At 27.5% G+C, this 19,353-nt stretch overlaps 1 protein-coding gene across 4 annotated transcripts in view; it reads left to right on the top strand.

Moving 5' to 3' along the window:
• LOC142321733 (SLIT-ROBO Rho GTPase-activating protein 1-like) overlaps window positions 1-19,353 on the top strand; it is a 478,347-nt gene that overhangs the window by 390,706 nt on the left and 68,288 nt on the right. For all 4 annotated transcript variants that reach the window (XM_075360055.1, XM_075360056.1, XM_075360058.1 and 1 more), the window contains 5 exons: window positions 2,035-2,200; window positions 8,761-8,982; window positions 12,411-12,758; window positions 15,867-16,151; window positions 18,534-18,882. In XM_075360055.1, the coding sequence (XP_075216170.1) occupies window positions 2,035-2,200; window positions 8,761-8,982; window positions 12,411-12,758; window positions 15,867-16,151; window positions 18,534-18,882 (1,370 nt within the window). The remainder of the gene's footprint in view (window positions 1-2,034; window positions 2,201-8,760; window positions 8,983-12,410; window positions 12,759-15,866; window positions 16,152-18,533; window positions 18,883-19,353) is intronic.

Below are 19,353 nucleotides of genomic sequence, written 5' to 3'. Positions count from 1 at the left end.
TATAATTCAGAATAGTGTAATAAAACCCTTGGATGAATTCTTGGTTTGCTTATGTACTCTAGGACCAGCATTATGTTGTTATTTATTAATGATTTTTACAAGCCATTATTTATTGTTGAGATAAAATGTGTTATATACTTATCCGGGTTATGAAAGTAGCCTAATATTAAGATAATAAATTAAATTACTTGCTTCGCTGGTTAAGATGTTTAATAAAATTATTTAAGTTTATTCATTGTATTGTTCAAGCACCAATATTTATATAAAATGAGCCAAACGTATTAATCTTATCAATTTACATTAATTGGGTTGTAAATATTAGAAAATTTAATGGGCCAGCTGCTGTTACTTATTACAGTTTTTATTGATTTATTGAAACTTTTTTTACAGACATTATTTTTATTTTGTTTTAGCATTTATTTAAAATGTAATCTTCATTGAAATGATATTGAAAATTTGTATTTCATATATCTTAAGTTAAACGTAGACATTGAGAAGAAATAACATTATTTAAAATGATAATTTTTGAAAAATTTTTGCCTTATTACTGTGAGATGAAAAAAAGTTAGAGGGTGAAAGACGACTCGTGTTAAAGCCCTTCAGGGCTAGTAACGGGCGGGGGGGGGGGGGTAGCGTCACAAGGTAGGTGTCTTCCCCTACAGGGTTGGAATGTCACCATTGCATTATCATTCCATTTAGCAACTGCAAAATTTGTTTTTTCATCAAATGTACCCTTATTCATTTTCTGTATTTGTTTAGTACTTAATGGGCAATTAGGAAGCCTATTTTCTCTCATAGTACCAGACATGAACCAGTTTTTCGGTTTCTCCCAGCAACTGGATTTTTGAACATCAATATCTTCTTCAGTATGCAAATGAATCTCAAACATAACTCCTATATTGGTTGTACCTGTCTAAGGTGCAAATCAGTTAGCAAATTTTTATCAATGTTTTCTTTTCTTCAGTAAGTTCACCAACTTAACGTGGAATGTAAGTTCCATTGATTTCAGTTGCTTATGAAATATTATTTCATCTTCTAAAATACAGCGCAATTCTTCAATTGCTATATCGAGTAACAATCTGTGAATGTTAGCAATCTACGTGAAATATAGAAATTTCATTAAATTTGAACTTATTTGCTTAAGTTATAACCAGTATACAAATAAGAAACAAGTTTAATGATAATTGTAACTTAATTCTGTTAAATTTAGTAAAATATTTAAAGAACTTATGATTTTTACCTTCCTGAAGATAGCAGTTTTTATGATTTCTTATTACATTCTTATCATTTGCAAAATTTCTTCTGTACTTCTGTCTTTAAATGGCAGAAGTGGCATTACTGGTGTCCTAAAAAACTGGAAATTTGATTTGATAATATTTCCCTCTGGTATTATTTGTAAAGAATTCTATGTGTTTTGAATTCAGTATGGAGTACTTAATTGTTCTGAGATTCATAAAGAGCTCTGTCAACAGTTTTTCACATTGTTTATTATAAGCTGTTACTATTTTCATGGTTGGTCAGAAACAAAAGACTTGATGTACAGTGTTTGTTGTCTTCCCTACTCTACTTTGTGTAATATTTAATTTTATTTTCAGTTTTATAGGCTGCTTACTGAACCCACTATTGTTTAATTTTGGTAATCTGCTGGAAGTGGTTTATTTAACATGATTTTAATGACTATTATTAGTATTATTGTTTTACTTTATATACTTCAATTTTCAGAATGTTACTTCCTGAGATGTTCCAGTTTTTGTGGAATTATCAAGTTATAAGGCTAGCAGTTCAGTATCTTATTTAGAACCGTAGTACAGTTTTATCTGGTATTGATATAGTTTTAATGAATTATGTACAATAATAATCCATGTATTATTAATTTTCTTATTTGAAAAATATTTTTGTGTTAGTATTTATTGATAAATTAATTATTTATAGTGCATTTTCAAAAGCATTTTTTTACTATAAAATGCATTTATGCAGAGATTATATTTATAGTTGATCACATAAACATATATATTTTTTTTGCTTGTTATTTAGGAGGGAACAGTGGCCCTTATTCTCTTCATATTCTTGTTGGCAACAGTTGGTCACACAGACACGCAACTTAAGTAAAGATCATGCAACTCTAAGTGAAGTTTATTCAACTCATCTTGTTAGTCGTCTTGCACAAGTAATTGAAGATGTGCAGAGGATATATAGGCGGGTATGTTTGCTTTCTAAAGTAATTTTACTACTAAAAATTTTATTAATTTAAATTATTTTTTAGTATTTTAAGATATTTCTTGATACTGATGATTAGTTCTTTTTTTTTTTTGATTATGTGAGAAAAATGATTTTGTTGAAAATCAAAACTATGAGTACATAATATTCCAACACTTAGAATATTCTATTTAAATTATATGTAAATCTTTCATACAGCTTGTTATCATTCTTAATTAGTTGCTTTGAATGTATTTCTAAAGAAATTGTGGTTACATTTGCTTTTTAATCATACAATATGGTTAGATTTTTTTTTTTTGTCAAAAAAAAGTAATTTGTTTAATGATAACATGAATGATGCCATTATGGAAGAAATATAATAAAATGCATTTTCTCTCTCTCTTACTCTCACTCTTTCTTTGTAAGCACACATACATGTGCGTGCGTGCATGTAACATTAACCTTAATTAATTTTATGATACCTATTTAGCATGTACCTTTTACAAAAATAAAAACAATTATATTTTGTTATTCATTTTAATTTTAAATTTGTTTGTATAATAAAAAACTTAAGTAATATTTTTATGTTACATTTGTTGATTTTTGATAACCTCATTATAAAATGACAGTATACAAAAATATAGGTCAATAGGTGTTTTACACAACCTTATTACATGTATCACTTACAACTATTTTAAATTGCTCAAGGTTTTTATAATAGTTGAGATCTAATTGTAATTACAGAATAGGTTGAGAAGTGGTTAGATCATCAACTTTATTATTTTCAATTATGTAATACACTGCTTTATTTTTCTTTTTAGATATTTTTGTTATTTATCTTTCATTTGACTTTATAATTTTTGGAATGTATAATAACTTTTAAAATCTTATACTATTCCTTTTTTTCACTTATGTATTTATCTGAATAGTTTTATTTCAAGTATATTAAAATATAATTTGCTTTATGATGTAGAATTTGATTATTGGTCTTTCTTGTTACTTGCCCAATTAAATACTGTGTTCAATCAATATGATCAGTACTGTGTTTTCATGTTTTATTTGTGTTACAATCAAAGTAGTTATCTAAATGTTAAATTCTTATTAACCTTCATTTGATTTTTTCATAAACCTATTTATTAGTATATATTTTTGAATCGTCTTTTAAAATTGAGTGTAAAGTAATAGACTATGAACATACAGAGTAATTCAGGAGGAAAGGGAAATATTTTGGGAAGTGATTCTAGAGCTTGAAATAAGGAAAAACGTTCATAGAATCATTTTTCCAAAAACGCTTTGTTATCAAGTTATGGCTAGTGAAAATTTTCCCATGGATTTCAGTTCTTCCAGTGAAATGAGGTTATACTGAGATTTTTAAGGCATTATATAAGGGTAAACTTGATGGTTTCTATGTCTTTTGAACAGAAAAATAGAATAAAACCGGTGCCATAGCTCTGTAGTTTTGATTCAGTTAATCTCCCATAGTTTTCATTATATCCAAAGTAAATTGGAAAAATTCAGTGATGAAAAACATGTTTTTTTAGGTTTGAAGTATAACTTTGTAAAATGATTAATAAATGTATAAATTTTAATATCAAAACTTGTAGTGAATTCAATCCTGAGAAAATTTATGTAATAAAAGTCTATTAAAAACAAGAAAAAATCAATAGTTTTTATTAAAAACAGAACTGAACAAAACTTAACATAAAATATGTTGTGAATTTGTAAAAATTAATAACTTGTTTTTAGACCAATTAATGTTTTACCAATAAATGTTGTTAAAACAAAATGTTGCTGTTGTAAACAATAAATTCAGACCTTTGAAAAATTAATATACTTCTAATTTACTTTGAAATAAAAACACTCACTGCGGTTTACACTGAATTAATTTACAATAAACTAAAAATTACACTATTGAAATCAATTCAATTTTCAACTCGTTTCCTTACTTTTGCTGTTGCCAACATAATGATATTTTTGTGTTCCTTGATGATAGCAACAGCACTGAGAATGTGATCGATCAGTTCATGTGTCTACTTTTTGCTTGTATACCGTGCATTACATCCATCCCCATATACAGTACAATGTAAAGGAATAAGGTTCAGTGATCTTGATGCCCAATTTACCGGCCCTCTATGTCCAGTTCATTTATCAGTAAATTTTTCATTTAATGTCTTACTTCATTAATCAAATATGTAGGTGCTCCATCAAGTCGATAGTACATTTCAATTTGTTTTGCCAGTGAGAAATTATTTAGCACTAAGAAATTCGTTGTTTAAAAATTGCAAATAATTTTACTTTGTAGCAAGTTGTAGTATGAAAGGGCCTATTGATTGGTTGTCGATCATGCCACACCAAACTTAGGCTAAAAATTGTTGCTGGAAATTTGATTCAACTGCAGCAAGTGATTTTCTTTACACCACTGATGTGAATTCCGTGTATTTTTTATGCTATTATGGGTAAAAGTAGCTTTGTCCGAAAATAGTATGAAATAATTAAATTGTAAGTGTTATTAACCTAATAATAAAACTGTAGTTGTCTGACATGGTCACCAAGATGGAGGTGTTGAACTTTCTGAAGATGATAAAAATGCAGTTTATAACTGTTTAATATCCTCCATATTGTATTTTGTGGAATGTTGAATTGTGCATAAATTCTCTACAAACTCGTTGTAAGACTAAGCTGTACTACTTGAAGAATGTTTTTCCTTTCATCACCAGCTGACATTCAGATGAAACTTGAGCGCTGGGAAGCGTACCATTCTCATGAAGATTATTAAAAATTCTACTAAATAGTTTATGCTTTGGAACTACTTTTCCAGGATACCTAGATTTATTATTCTTCCACAGCAGCTTGAGCACTTCCATTGCAAAAAAAGGTGTACACAAAAATCGTATCAGCATATTCTGTATGAGTGAAGGGATGCTGCATTTTCAAAACAAATAATTCAAAACTGAATTTCAATTTTTTATTTGAAATGCAATTGGAAAAATGTAGATGCAGTTTAGAGTACAACAAAAATATTACATTGCTCGATTCTCAGAAATAATTAAACACAATGAAAATTATGTAAAAAACAACTAAACCACAGTTTTATGACAACAGTGAGTATTATTCAAATAAAATTCAACACATATTATTTATTGTACTAAATACAATCTATTTTAAAGTGGTTTCAACAAAAATGAAGTTGGCTGAGTTACTGAAAAGAATAATCCTAACTGTGATTTAGAAGACAATATTCCACTAATTATGTGGATAAAACAATTTAAATAACCACAATCATTTGCAGAACAGAATTTGGATCTTTACAATCTTTACATAAGTATCGATGACGACTTGACCACCTCGATGCTTTTGGAAGACGATGTGATTGTTGAGAATGACAAAGAAAGTGAAGAAGAGGATGAAACAACCATACTGTCTTCCAATAAAGGACCTCTTTATGCTATTCGTCTTGTTTCTATGTATTTCAGCTGTCACGATGTTGATGAGAATTTGAAGTGATTCTGGAAATTCTGAACATCAAAGAAAATATAGAAGCATGTTCTTATGATCGAAACAGTAAACGATTAAAAATTACCAGTTACTTTAACCAGGAATAAATATTCATTAAAACTGATTATTACATGTAAAATTTTTAACTTTAAAAATTATAAGCGACTAAATTTTTTCATAATTTGTGTCTATTTGAAATGTTTTACATGCACGTGAATAAAATCATAAGAGTTTTGTTTTTCATTTTTTACTTCTTTGATATTTTTGTAGTGTTAGTGTATTAACTTAAGTTTGGTACGTTTGTGAATAACCATAGTCTTGATACCCACTTAAAGGTAAGTGAGTTTGCATTTTTTTTTTTGCTCATTTAATTGTTTTCAAAGTGGTACTCTAATTCCGTAGCTTTTAAAAAAATTATGAGTTAAATTAAGAAATAAGATTTTATAGAGTTGTTATAGCTAGATTGTGATATTAAGTGGGTCAAATAACATCACTACAGGCTTGAAAACATGCAATTCTCTATTTTTTCCCCTTTTCTTTGTAACAAAAATCTCTTTATAGCAGCAAAAATTCTGGCTCCCTTCAAATCCATTATAGAAAGATATAACTGTATTTGTTTAATTTTATTGTGCAAATGGTACCATATAGAATTTTTTTAAACATTTTCTGTGTACATTTTTATGTGTGTTAGTTTTTCCATGTTATTTTAATGTTGTCTAACAATTTGTTTAGAATATTAGAATATAACATAAGGATGACACAGATTAGTGAAAAGGTACTTTAGATTACTCTAAGGTTCTACAGCTGTTGCTGTTTAATAAAAAATAAGAAAAAAAGATTTTTTTGTAACAAAATTCTTCATTATCTTCTGAATAAAATTTGATCTCTAAACTTAAACTTTGTTGAAAATTTTTAGTGAATTTAAAAAATTGATACATACTTGGCAAAATATTACTATATTTTACAAAAAATAATAAGTTACCTGTTGTTTATTACTTTAAAAATATTATTTTTACCGAGTCCAACTACACTACTACCTAAACGTTTTTGCTTTTAACGTTTTTTTTTGAACTCATGTTTTCAACGTTAATGAACGACATGAAAGTATCTTGAGGATGGCTAACAATTGTCTTGATAGGTAGATTAAACAAAGGCTAAAATTGTTCATTTACAAGATTATTATGAAGAAATCATATGAAATAAAGGGAGCCTTAAAAATGAAGATAAATGTGAGTATATGCTATTCGCTTCATGAGCTGTACTGATAAATGATATAGATTTTGACCTACTGGTGAAGAGTGATGTTACAAATGGAATTCATGTAGGGAGGTGGTACTATCACAATGATTCTTTACATCAATCAGTTTTTTCAATAATTAAACCAATTTCTCAAGGCTAAGTGGATACATCATGTTAAACAAGTTATTTAGATGGGCATAATCAGATTCAAAACTCATTTAGACATTATTTATGTTCATCAAAATGGTATTACAACTAATTAAAGACATTTTATTTAATAATGAAAATAATAATTAAAATTAATTGGGAAATACCAATTAATTAAAATGTCATCTTTAATGAAAAGTATGTCATCAAAGGTAATAGATCTTAAGAAGAATCAGCCAGAGAAGCAAGGGAGACTGAGAAAAGTAAGTAAAAAATGAAGAAAAACCTCTTTGTTTCCCAATAAATAAGAGATAGTATAGAGCAGGGATGTTTTAATAAAAATAATTAGATAAAAATAAACTTTAAAGCAATTTCCTGAAAAAACATATTTTCCGTGTAAGTTACTTGTAACTCAAAAGCCATTCAAGGCAGTACTTAATAATTTTTTTTGCATAATGTACAAGTATGCAATGTCTGCAGTTTAAAGAAATACTGAAAATGTGTTTGGTTTTAGCAAACTAAAAAAATTGTTTTTAAAGTATTTACTTTTTATTTGAATTTATTTAAAGAATTACAATTTATTATACATTAAGAATAATCACAAATATTGATATGAACTTATGGCTCTAATATTTTTTTGTGAAGATGGGTGATAAGTGCACAAATTTAACAGTTTTAGATAGGGAGCTGTGCAGTGACAGCACATTAAGAGGAGCTCTCCAGTGACAGCTCCTCTTAATGTTTTTTAATTTTTTTATTACAGTAATGTAAATTATTGTTAGCATAGTATTTACAGTATTTGAAGTTGACTAGAAAATTTTAATTACAAAAAAACTTTTATAGTAGTTAATTAAGAAAATTGTGCTATATTGTTAATTGTCAATGATGCAATGTTTTCATTTAAACTATTTCTGCATGAAAAAGTATTTAGATATAATTAAAAACAATTATGTACAAAATCATTATTTATTGTGTATGATAAATTATAGGGAAATGTAGGCAAATAATTTGAATTTGAAAATGTGGTGTATTTTTGGATTTTCATTTTCTATCTATTTTTTAGCTGTACATAATATCTATTTCTATATTTTCAATGAAGTTTTAATTTAAGCAATTAGCTCTAGAAATAACTGATCATAGAGTATCCTTTAACCTCAGTATTATCCAATTTCAGCCAATTATTTTCTAAAGGTTTCTGTTCAGCTTACATAAATGTTGACAGATCTGGAGTGGATAATTAAAAGATTTCTCATTGAATTCTTTATGGGTGGCAGCATTATTCTTACCATTTTTCAACTAACACTGAAGCATACATTTAATTCTGGGTTTTATTCACTTAAACACCACTATTCTTAATGTCAATACAAAAATGAATTGAAGAACAGTTTACAGTAATTATATTAGCTGATGTACCAACTCTAAAATCCAAATTTATTACCTGTTAAAGAATGTTATAGAATTTAAAACATGCAAGAAGATGAAACTAGTTTTTAGGCAGCTACATACAGTTTAAATATACTGTTTTTAAAGTCTACTTGATGTAGTTAATCTATTAAACAGAAAATTGTCATTTAGATTACATTTTAATTTAATTCTAAAACAGCATTTGTTTAGCCATTAGTAAACATAAAATTATTACCTTTACTTTTTATGTAATTGATTATTTTTGTATTTTTGTTGCAGTGTCGTGAAATTGGTTATGAAACACATGAAGAAATTTTAAGGGTATTACATGAACTTCATACAACAATGAAAACTTACCAAACATATCAGGGTGAGTGCCGACAAGCTGAAGGGAAATTACGACTTGCTGAGAATCAACGACTGAAAATTGAACAATCATTACCAAAAGAAAAGCTTGATCGTTCAAAAAAGTTTAGGCTTATTGAAAAAGAAGTACAAAAAGTGAGTCATTTGCATTAAAATTAGTAATCATAATCTTAAAATAATACTTTTAAATTCATGCAGATTGAGTTAATTATTTCTGTACATATTATAGATTGTATAAAAACATCAGTCATAGATTAATTTAAATTACAGTTGTGGATTTCATAAATTTTTTATACTGCTTAACTATTTTGGTTCTGTGTGAAACAACTACCTTTATCTATTCCAGTAAGTAGATTGCTCTTTTGCTCAGCCCATACCTTTTCATTATCCCTGATCCCTTCTTTCAGGTTACAGGTTCTATATATCCAAATCTGACCTTGCTATGTTCTATATGCCAAAGATGGCAAGATCTGAAGACCCAGTATATCATTAGAATCTGATAGAGAAATTGGCTGTGAATTGATTTAAGATTTTATTTTCTGTCCAATGCCTACTCAATAAATCTAATGCTCCAAGTGCTAGCTGGGTCCTGACTCTCCTAATCCGAAAAAAAAAACTTGTTCCATAATTCTTCTTCATTATACGAGTAATTAATTATTATTTTTATTAATTGTTATGAATCATTATTTTCTATGAATGAATTAAAGTTCATTACAAAATTTATTTTACATAATTTTTATCAATTTTTAATTGAATTAACTTTTGAAAAGAAATCATTCTTACATTTTTGTAATTTATTTATATATTTATTATATGTATTATTTATTTTTATGTTTAACTTATTTCTTTGTTATTCTATGGAAATTTTGAATAACACTGTAAGGGTGATTTTAAGCAAATCACATTTCCTGTGTGATAACAAGAAATAAATAATTATGATATGATTTATTGTTACTAGTTTAGAAATGATGATGTATGTATTATTTCTAATTAGGAAGTATGTTGCAATGTTAATAAATAAACTTTATTATTATTTTTTTTTAAACTAAATAAATGTTCATTCTTTATATTTGTATACAGGATGTACATTTGTTTTGAAGCAGTCTTGTATATTCACTAACTGTGTATTTCTATTGGTGGTTGTCAGTGCTAATTATTATGTTATTCGTTCTATAATACATCTTTAATGTATTTGTTGTTGCATAATTGAGGCGCTGACATGAGAAAGGTAGTAAGTCCTAATAAGTCAGTTTTACAGGGTTTTAAAGAAAAAGTATTATGTACTAAGGCCTAAGGCTACGATAAAGTTCATGGTATTTTGGATCCACCAATTCCAACATAGACAAGAGGTCTTTTTTTTAGGAATGCTAATGATTAATCTTCTTTAAAGTAGTGGAAGATTGTGAATTTGAGAGATGCCTTTGACGCATTTTCTCTTTTTCAAAATGTTGTGCTCCCTCTGCGATTCCATTTCATTGAATGATGTACTTATTTTTATGACAGGCTAATAATCCCTTGAAATACTAATCCAATAAGCAGAGCTGAACTTTATTGGTGATGTGTTTAAAAAGTTATCATATAACAAATCATAGAAATTTTCTTTCATCATTACAACATTGAATGGTTACACATTTTTTGCCTCTCTAATGGTTTTGAGCTATTTATTTGGAAATCATGGGCTTAGAAACATTTTTCTGTTTTCAATAATACTAAAATCTTTGTTGTGTGACATATATGAATGCCCTGTAACTAAAAACTTCCGATTGATATTCTTGAAATAATGTTTCACAATGCGGTACATTAAAACCATCAGAGCCATCCGGTTTTTATTCTGATTGGTGCAGTTTCACGCCACCCAGTCAGTGTTCTCTTTGTAGTTATATTAGAAGATGTGATCGCCTGTAGAAGACAAGAGACTACGTCATTCCCTCTGTGACCAGCAATGCCCTCATGCCATAAACACATGATACTTTTGCTAGTATACTCGACATGAATATAAAGGTTAAAGTTGGACTGCTGACAAGAATGAAACATCATATTGGTGTGTGTGAGCGTGGGGGTAAATAATGCTTGATCAATGTTGATGGTGCATGTTGCACTTGAGGGCATGCTTCTTCACGCATGCCCTCAACATTTGCAACTATGTAAATGTTGCATTCCTTTCGCAGTTTTCCGGAAATGTAACTCTATTTTTGAAATAAGTTGCAGTTTTTCTGGTCCCACTGTAATGTTTATTTTATTTTTTATTAGATCACATGTTGAACTAAGTGTCAGTTTGAAGGCAATGGAAGGAAAGTTTTGGAAATGATTTTCTAAAAACTGGTAAAATTGCTGGTTAGTGTTTGATTCGGGACTTTCATAAAGGCACAATACATCCTCTGGATATTAAGATCTGGTCTCAAATATTTGTGATACGAGTAGTTGGTTTCTTGAATGGGAAATTATAAAATGTATGCCTGTATGAGCTGTTTGTCATCCTTAGTGTATTTAATTTTATAAAAATGGGATGGTGGATTTTTGCCCCTGTGACTTGAATAAAACACCTCCCCCTTCTTTTATCTCTCAGTCATAACACTTTTGAAATACTCATAAGATATTTTTGAATGTCTTCATGCAAATTTGAACATGCTCATTCTTTGATGGTTCACAATAACACACAACTAATATCATTTAAAGATTAGATTGACTTTTGACTTACTTCCATCTCCATGCCAACTCGCATGTTGTTGTCATGAGTACCATCTTCTGTCATTCATAACAACTAAATTACTCCTGACTCTGACTTAATGCTGTTTCTATGCTATTGGCATGACTTCTTACTACCTTTTCTATAAAAAAATCTGAAAAAGGTTTTTTTTGACTTACTAACTTTCCCATGTCAGCACTTTAGTTATAGTTGTAAATGGTTTAATAAAGAATCATTATATTAATGGAATGTATAAAAATGATAAATAATCTTAATAATTTATACCTTAAGCAGCTCTGTACTTTTACATTTTTTAATATATTTTAATAGAGATTTTGAAGTTAGTCCTTGATACTGTTCAGAACTTCTAATTGTATATTCAGTTTTAGTTAAAACAAGTGTGTTAAAAAAAACTTATTTCAGACATTAATCTTTAACTCTGATTTCTATGTTTCTGTGTAATTTGTTTTTTGTTCAAGTTATGTATGAGTTAGTAGTCATGTAATGGTGACTTATTTTTTTTTACAATTATAAGTGCCATTACAGCTACAAAAAAATTAATTAGTTCCAGACAATAATTAATCCAAATACCATGCAGTGAAACTGCAGCCCAGTTATTTAATTCAGGTAATCTGGAGAGGTAGTTCATTAAATGTGGTGTTAAATATCATAATTTTATCATTATGTTACATCCTTTAATTTTCAGAATAATATTTATGTATCTTATTTTGTATTTATGATGATTGTGAAATCATCAGGTTAAGGAAATGCTGTTTACCATATATTCAAGTGCATGGTTTATTAAACCTATTAATTTATCAATTTTATATTTTATAATATGAGTTTACATTAATTTCTTGGTATTTTTTTTTTTCAGCGCAAAAATAAGTACTTTGATGCTAAACTGAAGGCGTTAAAAGCACGAAACGAATACATTTTGTGTTTAGAAGCATCGAATACAACTTTGCACAAATATTTTGTTGATGATTTATCTGACCTGATTGACTGTATGGATCTTGGTTTTCATGAGTGTATTTCACGTGCTCTTATGATGCATATTTCAGCTGAAGAGGGCCGTCAAAGTTCAGTACAAGCAGGACTTGATGCACTTCATTCAAATATTGCTTCACTTGATTCTAGGCTAGATAAACAACGGTTCCTTGAATATAATCATACTGCTTTCATGATTCCAAAGAAATTTGAATTTCAAGGGAAAAATGATGAGGTATGTATGAAATTAGATTTTTTATATGTTAAATTAAAAATAAAATATATTTATATATAGTAATAAAATGTTTATCTTACTTCAAAGAAACTTGTGTTAAGAACATTTCCTTTTTATCAGTTTTTCAATTACCAATACGTATTATAACATCATGAACACTTTAAATTTTCAATAAAATCTGTTACAATGACTAATTTATTAAATAAGATAGTAGGTCAGCATTAAAAGTATTATGATACTTAATATTGGAAAAATAAATAGCATGAAGTAAATTAATTTGATTTTAAAACTTCTACCAGTTGAAATATTTTTGTTGGAATTTAGTAAAAGAAATCAATCAATTTTGACCATTTTATTATAAGAGGAAGTTGTATCTAACATGTTTCAAAATGCTAGATTTTTTAGATTTTTAAAATTTTGACTTTATATTTTAATTTTTAGTAATTTAATTTTACAATATATGATTAAAAATAATTTACATTTATTTTGGTGGTCATTAATCAATTGTCTGTCACGACTTTTTGAAAAAAAGTCACAGTAAATGTGATGTCACCACTAAATGAAATCAGTTTGATTTCAATACAAACATTATGACTGTTGTTGTCATCTTCTGCGTTATATTAATTTATATAATTTCTACTGATTTTGTGTGTGCTGTCGTGAAGTGATTTCATCTTTTGTGGATTAAAAAATTCTTCTCTAACTACTGTCTCAATCTATATATAGTTTTTTAGAATGTTTTCATTGTCCTATAAGCTTGCTATTAACCTGATATAATTCTGTTTCTAATATTATTCTGTCACTAATAATTGAAAGCAACAGTTTTGCACTTCTATTCACTACAAGAACAAGGAAAGGTTTTTCATTTTTCTGTTGTAACTACTTAAAACTTCTTGCTGAGCTAGAAGTTGTTCAGTATGATGTTTTTAATTTTTTTTAAATTATCAGTTTTTATTTTTATACCTGTCTCTCCTTGACCATTACCTCATTCTTTAAAATTTTGTGGGTATAAACTTGTATAATTCCACTTCTTTTTTATAGTTTTAAAATCTTCATAACTCCAGTTTTATAATCAATTTCTAATTCTTCTTGGGAAAATTTAACTGATGTGAGACTCTGCTCAACAGTAAATAAATAGAAAAATATATCTTATTTTAATTTAGAACTGGTTAAGACCATGTCCTGATGTAATTTTAAATTCACAGCATTCATCTTTGTAACACATTTACCAATCTTATTGACCATTTTGTGGGCCAGCCATCACTGACCACATTCTTGATAGTTATGTCAAATTCAATCCTGGCATAATAATTTAACAGATGTAAATATCCTCTGACCTAATGAGTATATGGCTTGTAATGAAACTCAGTGCTCAGTTTCTGCATCCAGCAAAAACATAACTAATAAATGACAGTGCAATGCAGCTGACCATATAGTTAATTCTGAGTGACTGTCTGAACATTACCTGCATTACCTTAATCTTCAACACAACCAATACTGCGTCTGGTTAATGTAATATAAAGAAGTTTGTAAGACTGAAATGTGTAAATTAATTAAATAAATTATAATCAAAGATGCTTTTTGAAATATAAAGGATAAAATCTGATAAATGTGTTATCTTTGTTTTGTGGAAGAATAGGCAGTTTTGTTTAAAATTAAAAATATCTGAATTTTTAAAAGTTTTCCTAATTAATTTTTTTTTAGATGTTTAGTATAATACATAGATATTTAGTATAGTGCATAATATTGGGAAAGTATAGCTATTGGTAAAAAATATTGCATCTCATGATATATTAAGGTCCTAAAGTTAAAAATGTTGCAATCTTGGTTAAAAAATATTTGAGTGTAATGTATGTCAGGAACAGTTTAATCTACTGTTATAAAATTTGGCAAGGTTTATTGTGCATTAAGAGGTTGATATAAATCTTTGAAATAATCATAACTGTAATGAGTTACTGGGGAGGTGGTAAACTCCTAGGAGATTGAACATCATGAAATTTTTAATTATGCTTGATTTTTATCTGAAATAATAAAATACCACTAGAAATAACTTTTCAAAAATTAGTAAAAGCACTCTCTTCTTAAATGTTAAAATTGTATGACTATTTTTCTAGTAGTTACTTTTTACTACCAACCTGTTGATGTGAATATTTCTTTTTCTTTTTTTTTTTAAATGTGCATTATCAGTTTGAATGGTGACAGCAGTTGTTATAACAACTGCTGTCAATAGAATTGTATACCAACTAATGCATGTGGGATTCTTCAAAAGTCGACTATTGGTATTAGCTTTTTTTTTTAGGTCTTTGTTACTATATTTTGGTGGTTGTTATTTTTTGAATATATATATTCTATATCGTAATATCTGAAGACTAAAGAAGTACTTCAGAATAGGGTTGAATTTGTACAAATTTTTAACAGTTTTTATGATTAAATTTGTTATTGTGTAACATTTTAAAAATAGCTTTCTTTTGGTAGGATAATAAGTAAACAAATAAGAAAATAATTTGTTAATAAGGATAAAAATGTTTTAATCTTTATCACTGGTTTAAGGGTTAGATTTTAAGGTCCATGCAGTAGCAAAAATATTTCAGTGACATATTTACCAAATCTTTACTGCTGTATTTATTTTGTATTACTCATATTTACTGAAATAAAATGTTCTATTGAAGCAGGGACAATCAATTTTCTAATTAAAAATCTTTTTTACTATTAGAATTGCAGAACAGAAAAAAGAAGCTCAAAAACTCTCACAGTGTATGTAGAAAATTTGATGACTGAAATAATTAATGAAAAATTAATTAATGAAAAAGACCGCTAGGTATTGAACCTGAGACCATATGATTAGGAAAACAATATATTGACAGTTAGATCAATTATTTTTATAATATAATATTTTAGAAAGGTGTATATAAATTAATCTTTATAATTCTTTTTAATTATATCATTAAATAAAATTTTATAGCTGTGCGAGTGCTATAAATCTTGATTTTCAGTGTTTCATTAATGTTTTATTTATTTCAGTTTTATTTATTTTTTTTCATACCTTATTTATAACTAAATTGTTTCTGTATAATTTATATTGCTGTAAATGAAGAATTTCTTTGTTAGTTTGCAGAACCAGAACTGCAGAAACTTTTGTGTGCTGAAATGGAAACACGACTAGTGCAATTAAAAGCTAGATTAACAACACTTAGGGCAGAATCAGAAGAAGTGTGGAAAACTTTAGAAACAGCCGAATCAACATTACTTGATATGTTAACCGCTAAAGACTATGACTGTAGTGGATATTTTGGTGAAAATGCTGTTCCTGCTGTACCTACTAGTAAACCTCCAGAAACTGTTTCTATTAAATTAAGAGCTGATAGGCATGAGACTGAAGAATTTTATCTTACGGTACTATATTTTATTTTATTTTTTTAAGTTTTTGCTGACGTTGGTTTACATATCTTTTTGTAAACTATTTTTCTTTAGTAAAATTGCTTGTGTTCTAAAATATATTTGTGCTTTAAAATATTATTCTGCAACAAATCTTTTTGGTTTTAAAAAAAAAATTTTAATTCATAAAAAAAATCAGATTATACTTATTATCAAAGATAAATATTTGATATGTTAACTCATATCAAATTGATAAATAATTATTTCATTTTTGTTTTAACATATCTGAACTTGGCTTTTCCTATTTACTAAACTGTGAATTATACTACTGTTTTTCATCGTACTGTAATTTATCAAATATTATTCATTTTTGAAATGTACATATTTGAAAAAATGAATAACAATTGTTAGATGAAAAGTATAGATATAAAGTAATGAAAAAAGTGAGCTGACTTCATATGCTTAATTTTCATCAAGTTTTTAACCAGTTTAATTTTAAGTTTCACGCATTTGAGAATCTCAAATGAATCTTTGTTTATATTAAACCATATTTTGTTTATTATTTTAGGATGGAAAGTAGAGGAAATATATAGGATAACTATATTAATTTTGTAAAAACAATGTGTAATCAGTGATGTATACAACATCTGCAACACTGACCACAGGTTGTTTGACATGCTTTCAGACTGATTTTACATAATTTTAAATGTAAAGTAAATGTAGAGTAATGTAAAGTAAATGTAAAGTAAATGTAAAGTAGTTTTTGGCTGTAAATAAATTTTCCAACATATTAACCAACATTTTTAAGGCAGTTATCTGAAAAACATTCTTACCTTATACTGTAAATATCATTTTAAAATGTTATCTGTGATATGTTTTATGCATAATTTTTTAATTTTAATGTTATATATCAGTTTTAATAGGTGTTGGTCTTTACTCCTTCCTTATATATATATATATATATATATATATATATTAAAAGAAAAAAATTATATATTAAAAGGAAAAGTTTAATTGCCTATCTATTAAATATCTACCAACAATAAAGCCCATTGCATGAAAAAATACAACATGCTTTAGAAAATTATTTATGGCAATTTCTTTCATTGTAGGATTTAAAATAGATTCATTTTAATTGCTTTTAATTAAATGCAGGGTTACTCATTAAAATGGTTTGCAGAATGGTAATCCTCTTAGGGAAAGGGACATGTTTCCAATTTTTTTTTAATGGTTTTACGGTTTTTCTTGTAATGAGTTTTGAAGAATTTCATGTTTTTTTTTGTTTCTTGGCATGCATCATTTATTTTAAATGGTTGTTTACAAACTATTCATACTCATTGAAATATTTCCTAGTATATAATGTTTTTTTTATAAAAATTCTTTAGAGCAAAAATAAATGAACAAGCGACTACGTTATTGATCTCTGAGCTAGCTCTGATTTGCCTGGAATGTGAACCTCAGCTGAAATGGTAGGTAGGGATTGATTGATATGGAGGGGAAAGTAGATGCGTACAATTTATGATGGATATTTAATTTCATAAATAGGAACAGGAAAGAGACGACCATTGTCAGTTGAAGACAGTCTTTAAGAAAGCCATGAGAAGCTGTATGGATTTTTATTTTGATAAAAATGTCTAGTTTTCCGGGTTGAGGAACTGATCAAAAAAGATCTGTTTTAGCTTAGTAGATTTTCCATTTTTTTGGTACATTTTCTATGAAAAATAGCATGTTAAGAATTTGTGAAAAGTATACTCAACATTTAGCAATTTTAAAATTTAAAATAAGTTTTGAACAACAGAAAAAAATAACATTAAAATGTGACCAGCAAAACTCTAGAAATAGAGTTCTTACTTTTTAAATATAGATTTAGCCTTTTACATGACAATGTTATGTTCTAAATGCATGCATCAGTTATATTTAATAGTATTAACAGTATAGATACATTTATAATAATTAAATTTAAATTTGTGAAACATATATCTTTAAAATGGAAAGGACAAAATATATTTGTCATTGTGTCCTACTGGTGTGCTTAGAAAGAGAAGCAATCTTTGAATGCTTTCTTATGACGTCGATAATTATCCTTTTAAGATTCAGAACAGAAAATAGGAAAATATGAATATGTAATAATAAATGAAATCAACTTTCACAGTATATAATTTATAACATGAAAATTACTACACAACACAAAAACAACCTAAAGTTGTTAAGACAAATTAAAGAATGGGTTTGGTCAAGCAGTCAAGCCACAACATAGAAATAAACAATAAATTCCTTTTGTTCAGATTAATTTGCATGCTACTATGAATGAAATAAAATTGTAAAATATTCTTTCATTGAAATTTTATTTTTTATGATTATTTCAAATACTGATGTAAATATACTGTATTTTTGTTACAGAAATTACGTGAATTTATGTTAGGAACAAGTAGAATAGCTAGATTAGATTCTAAGCATGAACATTTACGACAGACATTACTTGAAATGTCTTCTGGTATGATAGAGTCATCTGGTGTTCAATTAGGTCAAATGTCTGGTAATAAAGTTCTAGTAATGCCTGGATCACAAAGTCCAGGTATGGGGCTTTTATCACCAGCTACTAAACCTCAAAGGAGAAAACGGATTGGGCGTTTACAAATGAATGGACAACCAAAATTATTCGGAGGTAGTTTAGAAGAATATTTGGAGTCACTAAATCAAGAGATACCTTTGATTATAAAAAGTTGCATAAGAGTCATTAACTTATATGGTAGGTACAGTCCTTATACTACTTATTTTAATATGTAACTATTTTTTATCAATTAAAACAGATCTGTTGTAATTCAGAAAAAATTTATAATCTTTGTTCCTTTATTTGTTGATGGATTATTTGTCGTGCATTTTTTGTAGTTTAGAAGATATATCGCTTTCAAATATTATATGAAAACATAATGCTTAGATTTTCTGGTCAGAGGCCTACTGCCGGCCTGTAAGGTAAGACATATTCTTCATCAAAATTAACCAGTAATTTCAAGAATTTGTGACATGAAAGACCTGTATTTTTCAACTTGTATCATTGTTCTAAGGTTGTTTACAGTGTGGTGTCTGAATAGTGCAGTATAGATAGCTGTTTCTGTTCCATAGAATAGTTTGGACATTTTTGACCGACTGTTGTTATCCAGTGATTTATAATTCAGTTACAATTAAGAATGATTATTTTTAAATAATTAAATGAATCTAT

This window comes from Lycorma delicatula, chromosome 3 (assembly GCF_047948215.1).
Source record: "Lycorma delicatula isolate Av1 chromosome 3, ASM4794821v1, whole genome shotgun sequence".
Taxonomy (NCBI): Eukaryota; Metazoa; Arthropoda; class Insecta; order Hemiptera; family Fulgoridae; genus Lycorma; species Lycorma delicatula.
Note: the sequence above shows the minus strand (reverse complement) of the source record. Positions and strands in the feature narration are given on the sequence as shown.